The following is a 19,530-nucleotide window of genomic DNA, read 5'->3' on the forward strand; positions in this document are numbered from 1 at the left end:
ACAGAATACTGCTGTCGAAACTTGAGAAATATGGTTTTCGAGCCTTATCCATGGATTGCTTTAGAACCTATTTGTCAAGACGTATTTAGAAGGTCAACTTTGACAAGTGTTCACAGGAAGTGTAAGTTTGCGCTGGAGTTCCCCAGGGTTCTGTCTTGAGACCATTACTCTGTTATATATTAATAACTTGCCACTTCTACGGATAAACGGCAAGGTGACGTGATGTTTGCTAATGACACACCATTTTATGGCACGAGAGGAATTTGACAGATCTCGAAATGACTGTGAACACTGATCTCAAAATAATTGAAGTGATGTGTGATGAAAATAATTTTTGTTTTAATTTCTCAGAAACAAGTGTGTTGAGATTTAAGTGTTCTATGGATAATGTTGTGTTGAACATTGAGCCTATTTTAAGGCGCCATTCTAACAAATTTTTGGGTATAACAATTGATGATAGGCTTAAAGATATGACATAAAGTTTCTTCTGGTTGATATGCTCTTAAAGTAATATCATATTATTTAGACTTTCACATAGCTAAAAGTGCTTTTTATGCTCTTGTGAAGTCACGTCTGAGGTATAGCTTATGTTATAAGTTTGGGGGTCTTATGTGCTCTATAATCATCATGCAACAAATAATCTTTCTAAATCTAGATTTTGTAGCAATTTCGGTTCGGGACATTCTCAATAAGATTTGTTGCTTGCCTAATAGATATACTTTGCGTACTGATGGCATACCAAATGTGCTTCTCAAAAAGTGTTTTCACAATTGTTAAACCTCTTCACATTTTGTTCAATATGTCATTGAAGACTCCTGTATTTCCTGACAGATGGAAGTATAGCTTTGTAATCCCTGTTTTTAAGAATGGGGAAAGGAGTGAGGTCAGAAACTTTAAAAGTGCCTGCATTCAGTTCTCTATTCCCAAACTCTTTGATAGCTTGGTAAGTGATCAATTGAGGTGGATGTGCCGAAATTTAGTCAATATGCATCAGCATGGCTTTTTTTCTGGTCGATCGACAGTCACAATATTGTTGTTTTATCAAAATAGGCTAATCAAAGCCATAGAGGATTTTAAATAGGTTGACTCAATTTATACAGATTTTTTAAAGGCCTTCGATCGAGTTGATCATGGATTTTTTTGAGTAGGTTGTTTGATTTGGGTTTTGGTGCGGCTACTCTCGATTGGATCGCTAGTTTTATTGTGGGTCATCACTAGAGGGTGAAAATAGGTTCTTTTTTTGTATCAAGCAATTTTTGTTACCTCCGTGGTACCCTAAGGGGGACATTGTTCTTCAATTTTCTTTAATTTATTTGCAAATAGTTTTGATTTGGCTTTCGCTGATGACTTTAAAATTATGAAAACAATGCATTGTCAAAAGGATCAGACAATATAGGTTTGACTCACTGTGTTTACTTCAAAAAAAAGCAATTTGCTTTATGACTAAAATAGGATATCGTGAGTCGTTCTTTACACTTTGTGTAAAAGATAAAACTTTAACACTTTGTTTCTCCATGAGCAAACAAAACAGTTATTTATTTATATAGGTAAGAAAATCTTTAATCACCTTGTTCTTGAAATTAGATCAATAGACTGTTCTGTTAGATTTAAGAAATCTTTAAAGAAAATATTGTTCTCAAAGGCATGTGTTACTTTAATGTACCTGTATTTTAATGTAACTAGCTGGAATTAATGGTCCACTTTTCTTTTATATAATTATCGTATTTAATTTTTTATGTGTTTTTACTGTATACTCAGGAATGTTATTTTATACGCCCAGATATTTGTCTTTTATTAGGATAAATTTAGCTCATAGCAAGGCTTTGTCATCATCTCTATTTGTGATAATAACGCTAGTTTTTGAATTTGAGTAATGAAGTTAATGCTCACTAATATGTTACTCAGTGAACTAGCAGAGTTACCGCTTAAATATAGAAGATCATGGTTGCGTCAAAGATCACGGTTAAAGAAAGCGCTCTCGTATAAACTATTGGACACAACCATCATTGCTTAATATATATCCTTCAATAAAAAACCTAGTGGTAGATATCTACCATATCCCAACTATACTCAACTAGGTTATGTCATGCCAGGTTTTCTTCGCAAGGCAGAAATTCAAATAAAAGATGATCAATTTCACTTAATTAATCTTGACAAAGACTCCAAGAACAACAGAGAGTTCCTTAACCGAGCAAGAGATTGATGAGATGGGGTTTGATTTCTTCCAAATCTTTTAAAATATCTCTAGTAGCTCAGACAAAAAAACCTGTAATCCGAAATTTAAAATAACTTCAAACGTCTCAAAGATGAGATTTAATTTTTTTTCTCAGCGAATTCATTGACTCTCATCTATATTCCTACGATACCCGCCGCTGGTTATTTGCAAAACTTTTTTACGACCATCCTTTTTTCCACTACATACTTCTTCCGCTCATCACGCTCTAAACAGAAAATTATACCCGTACTTAGATGGCATCTCGCATTAACTTCAATCTTATTTCTATTTTCAGCCTATCGCGGGAAGAACGAGATTTTTGGTCTAAAAATAGACTCTAGATCTTCCATTTCTTCGATTCGTAGCACGCACTTGGATCTTAGATGTAAGATAACAGCCCGGCCGAGGACTGCGTGCCCGCCAGCCTTAGCTCCTAGGGATTTCTTTTATTATTTTTTTCATCGCTCGGTAAATATTTGTTTCCATTGTAGTCGCATAGAGACTGTTTGGAGACGGATTACCGCCGGGAAATCCCTAAGAATACACACGAATTAACTGAGAGATTTTTTTTTGGGATATTTGGTAAGTTTGACGGTGGTATAAATATGTAGGAGGGGGAGCAGATTTTAATTCGTATTTCCGCTATAGGACATCGAGATATCGGTATCACAAGCAGCGAAGATCCATCAGTGTGTGAAGGTGGTCACCAGCGAAGATGATCTTTGGGCTTGCGCAGTTTAAAGTTGCTGAGGGTAGTGCTTTTTATCAGTATCTTGCTACTATTACAGGTAGGTAATCTTTTATTTTTTACTAATTATAAATTTTGAAAACAGATCCTTCAGATCTTAATTTTCATCGTATTTTTTATTTGCAATTTTAATTAAATTAAGACACTTTAGTAAAAAAACATTTTTAGTTTCAATTGATTTTTTATTTAATTAATTATTTTTATTTTATTTATATTTTTTTACAAATTTATTTAATAATTAATTCTGTCATTTAAAGTAAGTTTCATCTTTTATAAGTTGTAAATATTTTAAAATGTTTATTTTTTTTTATCGTTTTAAATGTTTATGTTTTATTTTTAATCCTATTATTCCAAATGAGATTAATAAAAAAAAATTAAATAGGAAATAAACTCGATTTAACATAAATATTAATATTAATAGGTAATAATTAATTTTTTTTATAATTTGGTATTTTTAAGAGCAAATTTCAAAATGATAGTTAAATATATTCTCTTAATAAAATATATTTAAATTTTGCAAAAATGTAATAAATTAATTTTTTATTTTATATTTATAATTCAATAGTCTTAAAAATATAATATACTTAATTTAGTTAATAAAATATAAATAAAAAAAAATATATTATAACAAATTTATTGATGGGCCAAATTCTATTATTGCAACTAATTGCTTTTTTTTTAAATCAGCTTATGTGTATTTTCTTTATAAGTTGAATAGTCAGGTTCTTAAATCATTTTTTCTTAATTATTATTTTTATCTTTATCTAAGAATGTGTGAATATTTTAATAATTTTTCTTAGAAAAATGAAATTAAAAATCGTATAAATATTTAAAATGATTTATCGTCTATTAATTTATTATTTTTGACAAGATTTTAGGATTGTACATTGACAAATATAGAATTTTTAAATAATACGAAAAGAAGGTTTAAAAAGATTGACATGCTGGATTTGTGGGAGTTCTTTTAATCGTATTTTTTTAATTCATCATTTTCATGTTTAGATAAAAATTTGTGAATATTTTTGCTAATTTTTCTTATAAAAATATGAAATGAAAAATCGTCTTTAAGCTTTTTTTTAATTAAATACTTAAAACGATTTATGATTTATCAATTTTATAATTATTATTTTTAACAAGATTTAAGAATTATTTAATGACAAATATATTATTTTTCTATATATTTTTTCTTAAACTAATTTTTTGTTATTTACGTAGAGCAGGTTTAACCCAAAAGTGTTTTAAAAAACGCAATAATTAATTTGGGACTTTTTAATACCAAATCCAAGGAATATGCTTAACATATTTTTTTGGAATTATATTTTTTGGTATAAATATTTTGAAAAATTAAAAGAAAGAACCAATCTTGGATAATAGCTGAGATGCTTCTCCGAGTTAATATTTCTTGAATATTTATATTATTCTAGTAGGAATGTAATTTAAAAAATATTTTTTTGTAATTTTATTAAGGTTTATTATATTTTACTTATTTATTCAATTATTTTTATCTTTATTAAAAAATAATTAATATTGTTGTTACAGAACTTTTCAATATATTTAAAAAATTTTATAAATGCTAATAATTTATCCTGAAATCCGAAAATTATGTACGAGTAGATCATATAATGTTCCTGGAATATTAATTTTTTCGCTTAAAAATTTTTTTTTATAAAGGAACAAAAAAAAATATAAAGATCTGCATTATTTTGAATGCTTATTTTCGTGAAGTGTTAATATCTAAAACTTGAAATATTTTGAATTAAAAAATAAATTTCAGTGGAATCTTCAGACATATTACTTCCAAAATATATTTACCAAAATATTTAATTCAAGATCCTTAAATTTTGATCTTTAATTTAAAGTTGCTATTAGGAATAGAATCATCTCGATTAAAATTAAGAACTCCAAGTATAAAATTCAAAACCTCACTCTCAATTTCAAAACCTATAAATATCGGTTCTAAATTTAAATTCCAAAATAATATTTCAAAAGAATTAAATTCGAAATTTCGTATTTTCCACTCTCTGTTACTTGAGAGTGTACAATTTAAAAAATAATTTAAAAATCAGAATTTATTTTTCTGTTCCATTAAAAAAAAACACTTTTTCCGCAAAAGTTGGAACTGAAACCTTAAATTTGGACTTGAAGTAAACACAACTTAATGGATCTTCTGAAAAGTTCTAAAGCACAAAATGGCAGGAATTTTTCAAAAATTTTTGGATTATCGGTTAAAATCTTAAAGTTTTTGTATATTTTCAATTTAAAATCAAATTAAACTTCTAAAAAATCACTTAAGGCCCAAATTTAAATCATGGACTTTATAGGAAATTTAACTTAATTTTGGATTTCATATTAGGTATATTTGAATTATTCATCACTAATTCAAAAGAAGTTGATTTATAATTAATTCAGAAAAAAATTGTATATTAAATTAGGAGTGTATTATACCAAATTGCCTAAATTTGGAATTTTTAAAACTGAATTTGGTTGGAATTCTGCCCTGATTTCTGACCCTTTGCCGGAACTTGATGGTCATCACTCTTCTTTAAGTTTTTCCCAAGAAAGTGCCTTAACTGTCAAATCTGCTCAATTGTCAAGGAATATACCTATACCCTGCTGACTAGAAAACCATTCTTCTGAACTAAGACCAAATTATAAATTCTAAAAAAACAATGTTATAACCAATATGTTCTTTTCACTGAGCAATATTTGGAAATTCATAAGATCAAAAAATTAAAAAAGGACAGTCCCAAGTGAGGTCTTTTATGGGAATCTTAAGAGCTCTTCAGGTAATGAAATTGTCAATCTGTTTGCAAGCTATTTTTCTGAAATGTATAGTAAGTCAAACTCAATTCAAAATCTTACTTCAACAATGAATAATCTGAACATCCCTAATTTAAATTTATCCATTTCAGATGTCTATGCAGTGTAGTCTGAGTTATCTGGATGCTGCTAAAGATCCCGGGCCTTATGGCTTACGTCCTATTTTTTGGAAAAGATGTACGATGAGACCATTATTCAATTTAGACAAATTCAATTTATCTTTGAAATTCTGAAATCTGGCAATAATGCTCAGGTTGAGAATTATAGACTAATAGGCATTTTCAATGTTATTCCCAAGCTGTTCAAAAATCTTGTACATGATTTTCTTGCTCGTTTTTTTTACCACAGAATCAAGTAATAGACAATTTGGTTTTATTGCAGAGAGGTATACTGAGCTAAATGTCCTATGTCCTAAATGTAAACCATGCTCTTTGGTAAATGGAATATCTCAGTTTGGCCTTAGTTGATCTTTATATCAATAGCTTAAAAGCTACTTAACTAAGCATAAGCAGATCATGAGGATGTATAATTAAAACTCTAATGAGATCCCAGATATTTGCAGTATTCGCCAATTTCAATTGGGATCCCTCCTTTTCACTCTCTACATTAATGACATTGCTATTTGTTTTAATACTGTATATTTATATTGTTTGCTGATGATGTCAAGTTCTCTTGCAAAGTTTTAAATCCTAATGACTGCCTTAAGTGCAGTATGATTTCGACCGGTTTATTGCATGGTGTAACTATATGGACTTAAATATCAGGAAATATCATTCAGTGAAGTGTCCACCGTCTGGATTATATTTATTCTATTAGAGATACCCCTTTGGAGGTTGTCACTAGTATAAAGGATCTAGGTAGTACATTAGCCAAAACTGTACAATTGTTGGGCTTCATCAAGATATGCACCAGAAATTTTCAATATATAAATTCCTTTACTGTAGTCTGGTTCACCCTCACCTTGAATATCTGTTGAATATGATTATCACATTAGAATCACCTCACACAAATCATTGAACAAGTCTATCATAAATTTTTAAGGTATATTGTTTTTAAGTATAATTTATGAAGAATTTGGAAAGAACTACATCTTCTTAGTCTTTAAACTCGTTTAGGACATTATGATTTGACCGTCTTGTATGATGTTCTTCATTTCAATGATCCATCTCCTGATCTACTTCACAAAATTGGACTTCATGTCCCTGGTAGATTGACAAGCAAAGCAGCTTCTTTCCATGAATTCTCTCACAAAAGAAATTATAGATGCAGCTCTATTGTCACTAGAGTCAGCAAACTAGCTAACCGTTACCTAGCTCAGCTAGATTGCTTTGTAGGTAAAATTTAGTTTTTAAGGCAGAGTTTGAAAGCAGTGTGATATAGTAGCATTCAGCTTTATTGACCTGTTGTTATAGGTGTTAGATTAGGTTAATTTATTTTTATGTTATTATTATGTATTGGGATTACTGTCCGTTGATCAATAAATAAATAAATAAATATTTGGTTTTTAAAATGTGGTTTTGAAATATGATTTTTAGGCACAAAAAGTAATGCAAAAAATGTTTGGAATTTAGAATATTTGTAGAACATTTGAACATTGAAGGAATTTTCACAGGAAAAGATCAGTGAAATATTTAAGAAATTATCTGATTTGATCATCTTTAACATTCATAAGATATTTATAGAACTTTGAAGAACTCGATAATAAAATATTTTTAAATTGCACAAATTCCATAATTTTTGGAATTTAGTTATTTCAAAGAATGTTGTTAGAGAAAAAGTTAATATGGTTAAAAAAAATATGCCAGTCAAAAAAAAATACTTACAGTGTTTAATCATAATAAAATCCTACCAAAAAATAGATTTTCTAATACTTTACATAACAGGCAGTTCAACAGTCCCAATTCGTGATTTTCCCACGATCATAATAAGTTATTTTGTAATAAACCCAAATATTTTGCTAAAATTACCAATTTAAATAAGCGATGGTCAAAAGTATAAAAATTCAAGGTCGAGATGCGATACAGGTGAGATCTTTTATACAAATTGATTTATTACAACCGATTTTTTTCCTGCTGCAACAATGTAAAAAACTTATAAAACACCTTAAGTCCACTTTATTTGAAATACCCCTGAATGTCAACATAAACCAGACGTTTAACTGCCAATAAAATTGCTGCAGAAATTTATAGTACAAGTATTAAGTTTGTTTTTTTTTCGTAAATTCTGCTTCTTAAAGATTCTGTACAGTTACACTAAGCGCACTAAAAGGAGATATTAAAGATCCGCAGGTATTTTCGCCGAGTTATTTAAATCAGGCAAAAATTTAACTTTCTTTTTTTTTTTCGTATCGTCAGGCCAAAAAACGAGTTTCAAAACGTTAATGGTTAATTAATATTAAAATCGGAGACGCACGTTTACTGTTAGGTCTCAAAAGATTCACGGGTTTTATGTAACGACTTGTTTGTTCATCTCAGTAAACATTTTTTATATGTGTACCTATACAGGGTGTTTCAGAACTATGGGATCAAACTTCTTGGGTTATTCAGTGCAACATAAAAATCCATTTTAGTATAGGAACCCATGTCCGTATATGCGTCACTACGCCACTGCGGCCCTAAGACGCGTTAAAATTTATAAAAAACATTAATTACCTATAAATAGGATCTGCTGCATTTATTTTTACCTTTTGTACATGATACCATAACAAGAATTGTTTAAAATCAACGCTTATCAATGTTAATTCTCAATGTCATGTTTAAAAATTTTATAGCATACAATTTTCAAACATTTATTGCTAATGAAAAACTTTACCAATCAAGAATTGGCGGATATGCATTTGGCATACGGAGCAACAAACTGCAATGCACGAGCAGCATCGCGGTTGTATCATGAACGTTATCCCGAACGACAGCATCCTGGATACAAAAAGTTTATTGCGGTTCATCGGCGGCTCGCTGAGACAGGCATGTTTAAGACCAAGATGCATGATACTGGTGTTGCTCAAACCGAAAGAACGGTCGAATTTGAAGAAGAGGTGCTTCAGCGAGTTGCCGATGAACCATCAAATAATACACGTGACGTCGCTAAGAATATGAATACGAGTAACGCTTCTGTCTGGCGGGTACTACACGAGCAACAACTCCATCCTTACAACTTCCAGAAAGTTCAAGGTATGACTGCAGCCGATTATCATCCTAGAGTTCAATTTTGTCGATGGCTTCTGGATCACATCATTGCACAACCAAATTTTTTACGATATGTTTTGTGGACCGATAAAGCCTCTTTCACAAGAGACGGTATTTTTAATAGTAGGAATAGCCATGTTTGAGACGAAGAAAATCCTTATGCAATTTTTTCAAGAAAACATCAGAATCGTTGATCTTTCAACGTATGGGCAGGCATTGTTGATGAATATTTAATTGGGCCATACCTTCTACCGGAACGGTTAATAGGACCTATTTATCTGCATGTCTTGGAAGAAGTTCTTGTGCCACTAAACGTTAGACAGCAAATGTGGTTTCAGCATGATGGAGCGCCGGCTCACTTTGCTGTACAAGTACGCGAGTATTTGGCTCAGCGGTTTGGGCACCGTTGGATTGCCATAGGTGGAGCGGTTTCTTGGCCTCCTAGGTCACCCGATGTAACGTCGCTCGATTTTTTCTTATGGGGACATGTATAGTCTTTAATCTATGAGACTCCAGTAAAATCAGAGCTAGACTTTTGGACGAATAACAGCAGCATTTGAAATCATATACTTTCTTTATATATATTTAGATAATTAATATTTTTTATAAATTTAAACGCGTCTTAGGGCGGTTGTGGCATAGTGACACATTTCCGGACATGCATGGGTTTCTATACTCAAATGGATTCTACTGTTGAACAACCCCTTGTTTGATCCCATAGTTCTGAAACACCCTGTATAGTACAGGCCAATAGTTGAAGAAATTTGTATTTTTTTTGGGACGTTTTTTCATCCCTTTTAAGCTTCAAAATAATGTACTTGCGCACTTTTGGAGTGCATGTCATGTTGTAAGACATGAAAATATTACTCTAATGGGTTATTTAACGACAGACCCAAATCTCGAATTAGAAGACAGTTACAAATACAATACAAGCAATTAACACTTGGGCAGTACCAATAATAGCATATAGCTACAAGCATTAGATAGATTAGCCCGTACTACGCTATTAAAATATCTAATGCACCACCCAAACTCAATGGAACAACTGCACTTATTAAGGAAACCTAAAATCTACATAAATATTCCACTTGGTTGTTGTGGACATTCATTTAACTAAATTTAGGAAAAGCACTGCCTGAACTAGAAAATATTATAAGAAAAATAAAAGAAAACTGGCAGCAAAAAATAATTCATAGCAGATTTTTTCACAGTGTCCACCAAGAAGATACAGATCTTGAATGATCCACTACTTACCTGACTCAAGGGTTTCACAGACTGACTTAATTCAGTATAGGACCAAGTAGTTCCAACAAGTTAATACCAAATATAGATGCAGACTTTGCAAAACTAAACATCAGCATGTAACCAACTGGCACCAACTGCCTATTTTAATCGGTATAATGGTCTAAGCAAATCTCTCCACCATGCAATTCTTTAGCAAGTAGGGCTAAAAAATAATAAAATGCCACTACATAAATATGAACCGCAAACAATAGTTGAGTACAAGACATCAAAAATTTACTGGGATGCATCGATACAAACTGATAGAAGAAGAATGGTACACAATAAGCCAGGTCTAATAATCCTAAAATAAATAATGATTTTTATAATTAAGTTGATCTAACTCTTGATATATGATAATCATTTCTTGATCTCATATTAGCTTGTTGAAAGTTGGATTTTTTCTCTAAAAACATTTCTATTCAATTCAATTCAAATAGTCAATAGTCAAAATACAAAGAGATTAGTGTCGTTAAATTTCCTAATACTAAAATACAATACATACTAATATAAAATACACAGATACATTTTTCTATAATAAAATGGTTAAAAGACAAACGAGTATGATTAGGTGAATATTTAATATCTCTGAAGTATTCCTTTACACTATAGTAACTTTTTTTTGTAAGAAAGTTAAAAAGTTTAGGTTTAAATTTCCTCAAAGTGTGTTCATTTTTTATATCAGATGGTAAGTTATTACATACTCCAATGGGCATTATAAGGCAACTATTGTTTGTTGATGAGAGTCTGAAGTTTGGAATGCTCAGCTCATAGGTATTTTTTAAAGGATAACTGTGAGGCATGTCACCAACAAAATAATAATCTCTTAAGTATTTTCTGATGTAGATTGCTGAAAAATTAAAAATGTAGATAGAGGGCACTGTTAAAATATTAATCCCTTTAAATAATGGTTTACAAGAATGTCTAGATGGTTTGAATAAGGTGTTCCTTACAATTTTCTTTTGGGCTATAAAAATCTCATTTACAGTTTTTGTAGATATGATGGCTTAAATCCGTGCTTAAATTTATAAATTTAAATCAAGTTTACCTTAAGAATATTCTGCTTTACAGGAACCCATTTTAATATTAATTGTAAATTTAGGAGTACCTCTAAATTTTGTAATTCAGTGACATACTGAAGTTTTGATTTATTAGTGTCAATACTCAAAGCTTGATCTACGAATTTTTTATAGTTTAGTTTGGTACCCTTTGTCTTTGATTCATTCAAGTTTAATTTATTTTTCGAAACTTTTTTTATACCCGAACTTAAGAAACTTTTTCCCTGCAATTTTTACCTGACACACAATATACTATCTTCTGAAAATAAATTTACGAAAGAGTTTTGTAAAACAATATAGAAATCATTAATATAAATAACGAACAACAACGGTACAGGAACACCACTTTATGATAAACCTATTATAACTTTATTTAAAAACCTTTGTCCTAAAACATAACTTATCTTACCCCTTATTCAGGTAATTTTTAATCCAGTCCAGAGCTATCTTACATAGACCATAAGATAACAGTTTACTAATAAGAATATTATGGTGTATCATCTAAAAAGCACATTGAAGATCCATCAATGCACTTATAACTAATTTGTTTTAATTAATGTCTTTTTACCATGTTCCACACCGATTCACAAGAAGATATTTTAGAAGAAGTTATAGGAATAATCTAAAAAATATCATAAAATTAGAAAATGCTGGATGCTGGGTCTTTATTGTTCGGAAAATGTTTAAAGAACTCTTATTGAAGAAGAGATAAAATCAGATTCAGAGTCGTCAAAGAACTTGTTAAAAAATAACTAAAATCGGATCCAGAACCGTCATTATCAAATCAGGAATATCAAAGTTCAATAAACGTCCCCAAGATTATAAAAAGAGAGAAGAGGAACAAATATTAAGAAAAAAATCATGGTTAGTACATGAGTTTTGAAGTATTTAATTCGGTAGTTTAGAAGTCACGGGAATATCCTAAAAAATATTTCATTCTTAGTACTATGTACCTAAATATTAGGAAAAAAAACTCTTATTAAAGAAAAATGAAAATTTTATTGAGAATCATCATTATCAAATCAGGAAAATTCAATTTCAATAAACGTGAACTAGAAGATAAAAAGAGAAGAGAGAAAAAGATATTAAGAAGAAAATTAAAGTCGATACGTGTGTTCTGCGAAATTCAATTTGATATTTTAGAAGTTACAATAATATGCTAAAAAATACCTTATTGTTAGTACTTTATTCCTAATATTTAAACAAAAAGAACTCTTATATAATCATAGAAGTGAAACTTAAATAGGCATCCTTAAAAAGATAAAAGAGAAGAAGTTATTAATTATTAAGAAAGAAATTGTGGACAGCCTTGACTAAGTTTTGTTGAAGAAGAATAATAATTAAATTAATAGTCAGCTTTATCAAATCAGAAAAAGTCAATAAACGTTCTCAAGAAGATTAAAAGAGAAAAGAGAAAAAGTTGCTAAGAGAAAAATTAAAGTCGGTCAACAGTTCTAAAAAATTTAATGTGATATTTTAGAGTTTTTAATATTCAAAAAGAATTTAAAGAACTTTTTTCAAAGAAGAATGAACATCAGATTCAGAAATAGCATTACTAATCCAGGAACGGTCAAACAACGTTTTTAATAAGATAAAAAGAGAAGATAGAAAATGTTATTAATAATAATAATAATAATAATAATAATAATTATAATAATATTAATAATAATAAATATTTTTATTTGCAAACTCAAACTTCTATAACTATTAAGAAAAAAATTAAAGTAAGTCAATTGGATATTTTGAAGTTCCAGTTCTTCATATTCAGAAAAATAATAAAGAACATTTATTGAAAAATAATGAAAATCAGGCTCATAATCAGCATTATTGAATCAGAAAGAGTACTTAAGAAGATACAAAGAAAAGGTAAAAAGATATTGACACTATTACTATTTAACAAACACTTACACCAGAGCACTTGAAGCAGAACAAAAATAATATTCAGATCAAAATGAATCTATGAAATAATTTCCTCCCTTTTGATTGAGTTCCTATTGCTGTTTCCTTCATTTGATCGAGAAATTTTCTTATAATAAATATGCCTTGAAAACTCATAAAATTGTTGGTTTTAGATCTAAAAGAAAATGTCTCCTCTTTTCTGTATTTTTCTTTTTTGATGAATTTTTTAATTTTTGGCTCTTAATCATGCAGAATTTTAGTTCAGCTCAGTTTAAATCTCATTCAAAAAGAATGTGAATGTTATTTCAAACCTACCAAAACTCGCCAAAACATGCAATAAATAAATATAAGATCCAATTTTCTAAATAATTAATTTCTAAAATTTTTATGAAGAATAGTTAAAATCGGAGTTAGAATCATCATTATCAAATTAGAACAATCAACGGTTAAAAAACGTCATTAAGAATATTAAAAAAAAAGAGAAGAACGTATTGAGAAAAAAATCGAAGCCACAGGATAAAAAGAAAGGAGAAAAAACATATTAAGAAAAAAGTTAAAGTTAATACATGAGTTCTGAAGGATTAATTTTGATGTTTTAGAAGTCACGGGAATATGCTAAAAAATGCTTTATTCGTAGTACTTTATTCCCAATATTAAGAAAAAAAAATTCTTGTTGAAATAGAATAATTTAATTCTCATTCAGAATCATCACTGTATTTAGGAAAATGTCCTCAAGATGATAAAAAAGAAGAGAAAAGAAAATATTAAGAAAAAAATTAAAATCAGTACATGATTTAAAATATTAAATCTGATGTTTAAAAGGTCCCAAAAATATGCTAAAAGAATATCATCCGATCAGCAAATACTCCATGCTCCACGCCAGAAAATATTTTAGAAAATCTTGTTGAAGTTCAGTAAACATCCTTCAGAAAATAAAAAGAGAAAAGAGAAGAAGTTAATAAGAGAAGAGATTATAGTGTGGTATAGCTTTTATAAATTAAGAAGATCAAATACCAAGTAGTTTTAATTTATAAAGGGGAAGAAGTGGTAGTTGAAGTTGAAACCCTGGAAACCCGTTTTTAGAAAAAGTAGGAACTTTGATTCTAGGTAAATTAGGTAATGGTTCATGATCACCACAAGTGACCGAAGAAGGTATTGCTGTTTTTTGCCACTTTTTCGGATATACTGTACTCTAATTAGAGAATGACCCACGTAATTCGTTTCATCGAAGAATATCTTGCTAACTTATTAAATGCATCTTTAGAAGTCCATACCTTCTAAAAAATTCAATTGAATATTTCAGGGGGTCCAGTCCTTGACATTCAGGAAATATTTAAAGAACTTTGGTTAATGTAGAATGAAAATCAGATTTATAATCAGTATTATCAAATTAAAAATTCAATATAGAAATCTCAAAAACATTTTAAATAAAGGTTTAAAAAATATTCCAAGAATACTTCAATTATTAATACAGAAAAAATAGTTTTTATTTTAAATGAGAATATGTTTCTTACTACTCAGCAAACATTTAAAGAGCACTGGGCGCAGAACGAACATTTGATTTAGATGAAAATCAATTCATGCGACTATTTCCGCATTTTTGATTTTGCATTATACGAATTTTAACATTTTTCTTTTTTTTTGTTTTTGAAGTAATTATTAAGATATTTCAATATAGTAGTTTCAATGTTTGACATTTTTATTTTCGTTCGTTTAAATCTCATTTAAAAATAATCTGACTTAAATATTATTTTAAATCTTCCAAAACGCCCCAAAGAATGGGAGATGAAGAAACTATACTAGGAGTTTTGTATGTAGACTTTTAGATAAATGGCTGGGAATTTGCAAATACTAAGTAAAACTTTCGGAAAAGCTTTTTGTGGTAATAATATCATCTTAGTGAGTACCAAAATAAGCTTATCTACCATATTAATGTGAAAATGTATATTTTTTTCTACATTAAAAAGCCAATAATTTTCGTAAAACAAATAGTATTTCAACAACAAAAAATATTCTTTTTTTAGTGTAAATTTATAACCCAATAAACTGGGTTTAATGAGAACTTAATTGCTAACCAAACCGCACATGACATAAAACTTAAAGAACATACACATAAATGACAAAATTCAAAAATTATTTTCCCTGGTAAATTTACTATTTCATAATATGTGAAAAATATTTATTCATTTTAAAATTAGACCATCTTTCCAAGTAAGACTCTCTCAATAATTTTATTCTTTTATTAAGAGTTCCACCCTCGAAGTACCTGAACTTTAGTTTGAAGTTTCCACAAATATGATCTTGTTTTCAATAATCATATATCTTTCCCTTTTTATTCTGTTTTCTGTTCTTAGTTATGTCTCCTCATAGATGTCTTAATTATCTTTTTCTCATAGTAGTAATTGAAATGAATAAATAGGTGAAATAGGTAGATATTTATCTCATTCATGTTGAAGGATAAGCTGATGATAAATAAAGAAAAAACCAATTGATATAGATTTTCTATATCATCTGATATAGAAAATCTATATCTAATAATAATAATAATCTAAAATCTAATCTATAGGCTGGTGATAGGGGCTTTTAATAGAAAATTCAAGACGTTTTTAAAGAAGTTGACGTAGAAAAATATGAGAAAGAGAAGCTGAAGATTTAAAAGAACTTAAAAAAGAAATTATAACGACAAGGATATTGCAGATAAAGAACGAAGAAGAGAAATTTTGCTAATGGTAGCTCTAAAGTCAATCAAACTAGACTCTGGTGAATATTTCGCATTGACCTTCTAATACTTTACCTAAATAATAAAAATAAATTACTGTTTATTGATAATCTATTACCAAACACTTTACCGAAAATTAGCAAGGCATTATTAAACTAATCATTGAAATAAAAATTTTGCAAACCTTGTACATTTAAAACATTAGCATATTAATGATAACGAAAGGATCTTCCTCATCAATTTACGTAAAGTTCCATAAATGGGCGAGAGCTTGAATAAAATAGAGAAACCTGGTGATATTTGTATATTAGTGGGATTTTTATTTAGATTACTCACGTTGGAAAAATATAAAATAAAGTTACCATTAACTGTTATTTAATCGGGTGTACGCAAAATACCGTACATTTTTTTAATCTGATAATATGCAAAATCTTGGCCTCAAGGTGCATATTTAAATTTATACCGGTTCGCAAATTCCTGTGTCAAAAGGTCTTTAGCGTTTTCAGGTATCTCTATATAAAATTTTTTAGTAATTTATATAGCAAAGTCCTTGAAAGGCCATCCTTAGGTCACTTAAATATTATTTTTTATTAAAGAAATCTAGTGCTTTAGACGAGATATTCTCTTCTCCATCCCCTCACCATGCTCCCACCATCAAATCAAAGTGACTTATCTGAAGACATCATCCACCTTTCTCTTTGTGTGACCTTTTTGGTGAAGAGACTTCTCAGCTTTTATATGAAACTAAACAAATTTGTAAAATTCTTACAAGGCTAATGTTTGATATACTGTAGAAGTATGTCAAATATCAGTTAAACTATTTGATCATGAGATTCAGCAGGAAACTACTTGCTATCGAAGAGATAAATACCCTAAAACAATTATAAAAACTACAAAATCAATCTAAGTTTGTCAATAAACTAAATTTTTTCCCTTCCAGGATGTCTTGGTGTCTTATCCAGCGCGATGCACTTCGCATGGCCCTCACCATCGCTCCCCCACCTCCTGAGCCCCGACTCACCAATTCCGGTGACCAGTCAAGATGGTTCCTGGTTAGCAGCCATGCCCTGCATAGGAGCAGCCTCTGGTTCCCTCATGACCGCTTACATGGTTGATAAAATAGGCCGCAAAAGCTGTATGCTGATGACAGCACCTGCATATTTGCTTGCGTGGCTAATGGTTGCCTTCGCCAGCACCATTTGGGAGCTCTATGTGGCTAGATTCATCGCTGGATGGGCTGACGGGCTCGTGTTTACTGCCTTCCCCATGTACTTAGGTGAAATTGCTTCTTATCACATCAGGGGCTTGCTTGGATCCAGTTTGCAGCTCTCTATGATAATTGGAATGCTCATCATTAATATTATTGGATCATATATGAGTATTAGGAATACGGCTTTGGTGTCAGCAGCGCTTTCGCCTATTTTCTTCGTTTTATTCTGGTTTATGCCTGATAGTCCATATTATTTGGTGATGAAAGGTAAAATGGATGAAGCGACTAAAAGTTTGAAGTTCCTAAGGCAGCAAAAAGATGTTTCGAGTGAGCTAAACCAGGTGGTGGAGGCTGTTAGAGAGGAGAAAGAACAGACTGGCAAGTGGTACGAATTGTTTTCCATCGAAAGTAATAGAAAGGCTGTTATTATAGTTTTTGGTCTCAGAGCTATCCAACAATTCAGCGGTACCACTGTGATAATGTTTTATGCAAAAAGCATCTTTCATGAGGCAAGTGCCAATCTATCCCCCACAGATGCCACCATAATATATTTTTCTTTGCAATTGGTGTGTGCATTAGTCTCCAGCTTTCTGGTAGACAAAGTCGGAAGGAAACCTTTGCTAATTATATCAATCATTGGATCAGGAGTAGCACTTTCCTTGGAAGGCACCTACTTTTACCTCAGCAAAAACACCACTCTAGACGTATCAAGTCTTAAGGTAGTACCTTTAGTAGCCCTCTTAGGCTATGTAGTGATCTTTAATATCGGCATGGGAGTGATTCCAGTACTATTCTTAGGTGAAATGTTCCCTACAAGCGTTAAAGCATTTGCCTTATGCCTGGCTGACATATGGTTTGGAATAATAGTCACGTTGGTCTCAAAGTTTTTCCAAATTATGCAAGATGATTTTGGAATTTCTGTGCCATTCTTTGCGTTTGCCGCATGTTGCGCTCTCGGATTAGTATTTATTTTAATTATTGTACCTGAGACCAAGGGTAAAACTCTGGAAGATATCCAGTTGGAGCTGAAGGGTCTTGAAAAGGAACAAAAAGGAATTGAGAAGGAGCAGGATATTATCATTACAAGATGCTAGAAAAGTAGAAAAATTGTATGAGAGGAGTGTGATTGCAAGAGTGTTAATATTAGTTAGTTAATAATAGTTCAATATAAACCGTATTTAGGATAATTGAAGTAGTGCAATAGTAAAAGAAATGCCTTAAATAATTATGCGACTATGAATGCTCCTAGAATATTAGGTAATTATTTATTTTTTATTTTGTAAGTCTTATGAATCTGTATTTTTTTGTACTTGTTTGACAGGAAATATATTATTTCCGCTTTTTTATAAACATTTTGTTTTATTTATTTATTTATTTGTAGATAAATATTGTAAAGTTTTTCCCGTTTATGAATTAAAACAACAGAAAATAGTCAACTAACTTAATTACACACTTACGCTACAAAAACACGATCACTCAAGACTACCAGAAACATTTATTTTTACGGTGTTTATTTACAATAATTTATACCTGATTTAAATTTCGCGCCAATATTTCAAACTTTACTTCACTGAACTGACAACTGACATCCATTGGCAAGGCGTCGGCTCCCTATATACTCGGCAGAACGCCATTCCGGATGATTCTCGCTAACCTTCGAGATGTTGTGCGGTGTGCCACTTTGTGTGTGAGAATCAGCTGATTTCTCGATATTTACAATATTGTTACAATATCATAGTAAATTCGATAAAACCAAAAAAGCGATACGTTACGAGCGATATGCCTAAATTTATTAGCTTTTCCAGAGATATTGTTGCTTGTAACTGCTGTCTTGTATGTTCATTTTCTCTTTTAACTTGCTTATTACTAGGGGAGTTTAACAACCCTGCAGTTTGCCGAAGACTCGAGGTCAGAATGGATAGTTCAGAGCTCTGTCTTATTAAAACGAGGGCAAGTAAGGGCTTCCAACAGGGAGAAGTTCTGTCTCTCTGATGTCTAATAGTCGGTAACGTAAAACCAGTAATTTATATTAATGATGAAAATGACGCCGCCGCCATAATACAAGGATCCATGGTAAGGCCTCTGAGTATCGTGCCAGAGATATGGATTAACCCCAAAAAAGTAAAGATCTTACTCTTCACAAGCAGAAGTAACTTTGGCACACCATCCGGGAAGGCGTGCAGATGAACTATTCTAGTATGGTATGACTTTTAGGCATTCCACTGGATTCCAAACTGTTCTGGCATGATATCAGTTTATGTAGGCTTCTGTGGTAGGACCCCATATTCCAATAAGGCCTTCTCTCTTGGCAAAACACACTTCTTTTAAGCTAAAGTATTCGATTTGGTAAAATGTAACCAATACAATTGTCTCAGTGACTATATTTTTAGTATAG

The 19,530-nt window shown here is 30.6% G+C and overlaps 1 protein-coding gene across 1 annotated transcript in view; it reads left to right on the forward strand.

Moving 5' to 3' along the window:
- The window catches only part of LOC126735035 (facilitated trehalose transporter Tret1-like), a 44,555-nt gene extending 26,070 nt beyond the window's left edge, over positions 1 to 18,485 (forward strand). The window contains exons 2-4 of the mRNA XM_050438908.1: positions 2,511 to 2,797; positions 2,864 to 3,003; positions 16,866 to 18,485. Coding sequence (XP_050294865.1) covers positions 2,931 to 3,003; positions 16,866 to 18,229 — 1,437 coding nt within the window. The 5' untranslated portion in view covers positions 2,511 to 2,797; positions 2,864 to 2,930 and the 3' untranslated portion in view covers positions 18,230 to 18,485. The remainder of the gene's footprint in view (positions 1 to 2,510; positions 2,798 to 2,863; positions 3,004 to 16,865) is intronic.
- The last annotated feature ends 1,045 nt before the right edge of the window (positions 18,486 to 19,530 follow it).

The sequence above is a fragment of the Anthonomus grandis genome, chromosome 4 (assembly GCF_022605725.1).
Source record: "Anthonomus grandis grandis chromosome 4, icAntGran1.3, whole genome shotgun sequence".
Lineage (NCBI taxonomy): Eukaryota > Metazoa > Arthropoda > Insecta > Coleoptera > Curculionidae > Anthonomus > Anthonomus grandis.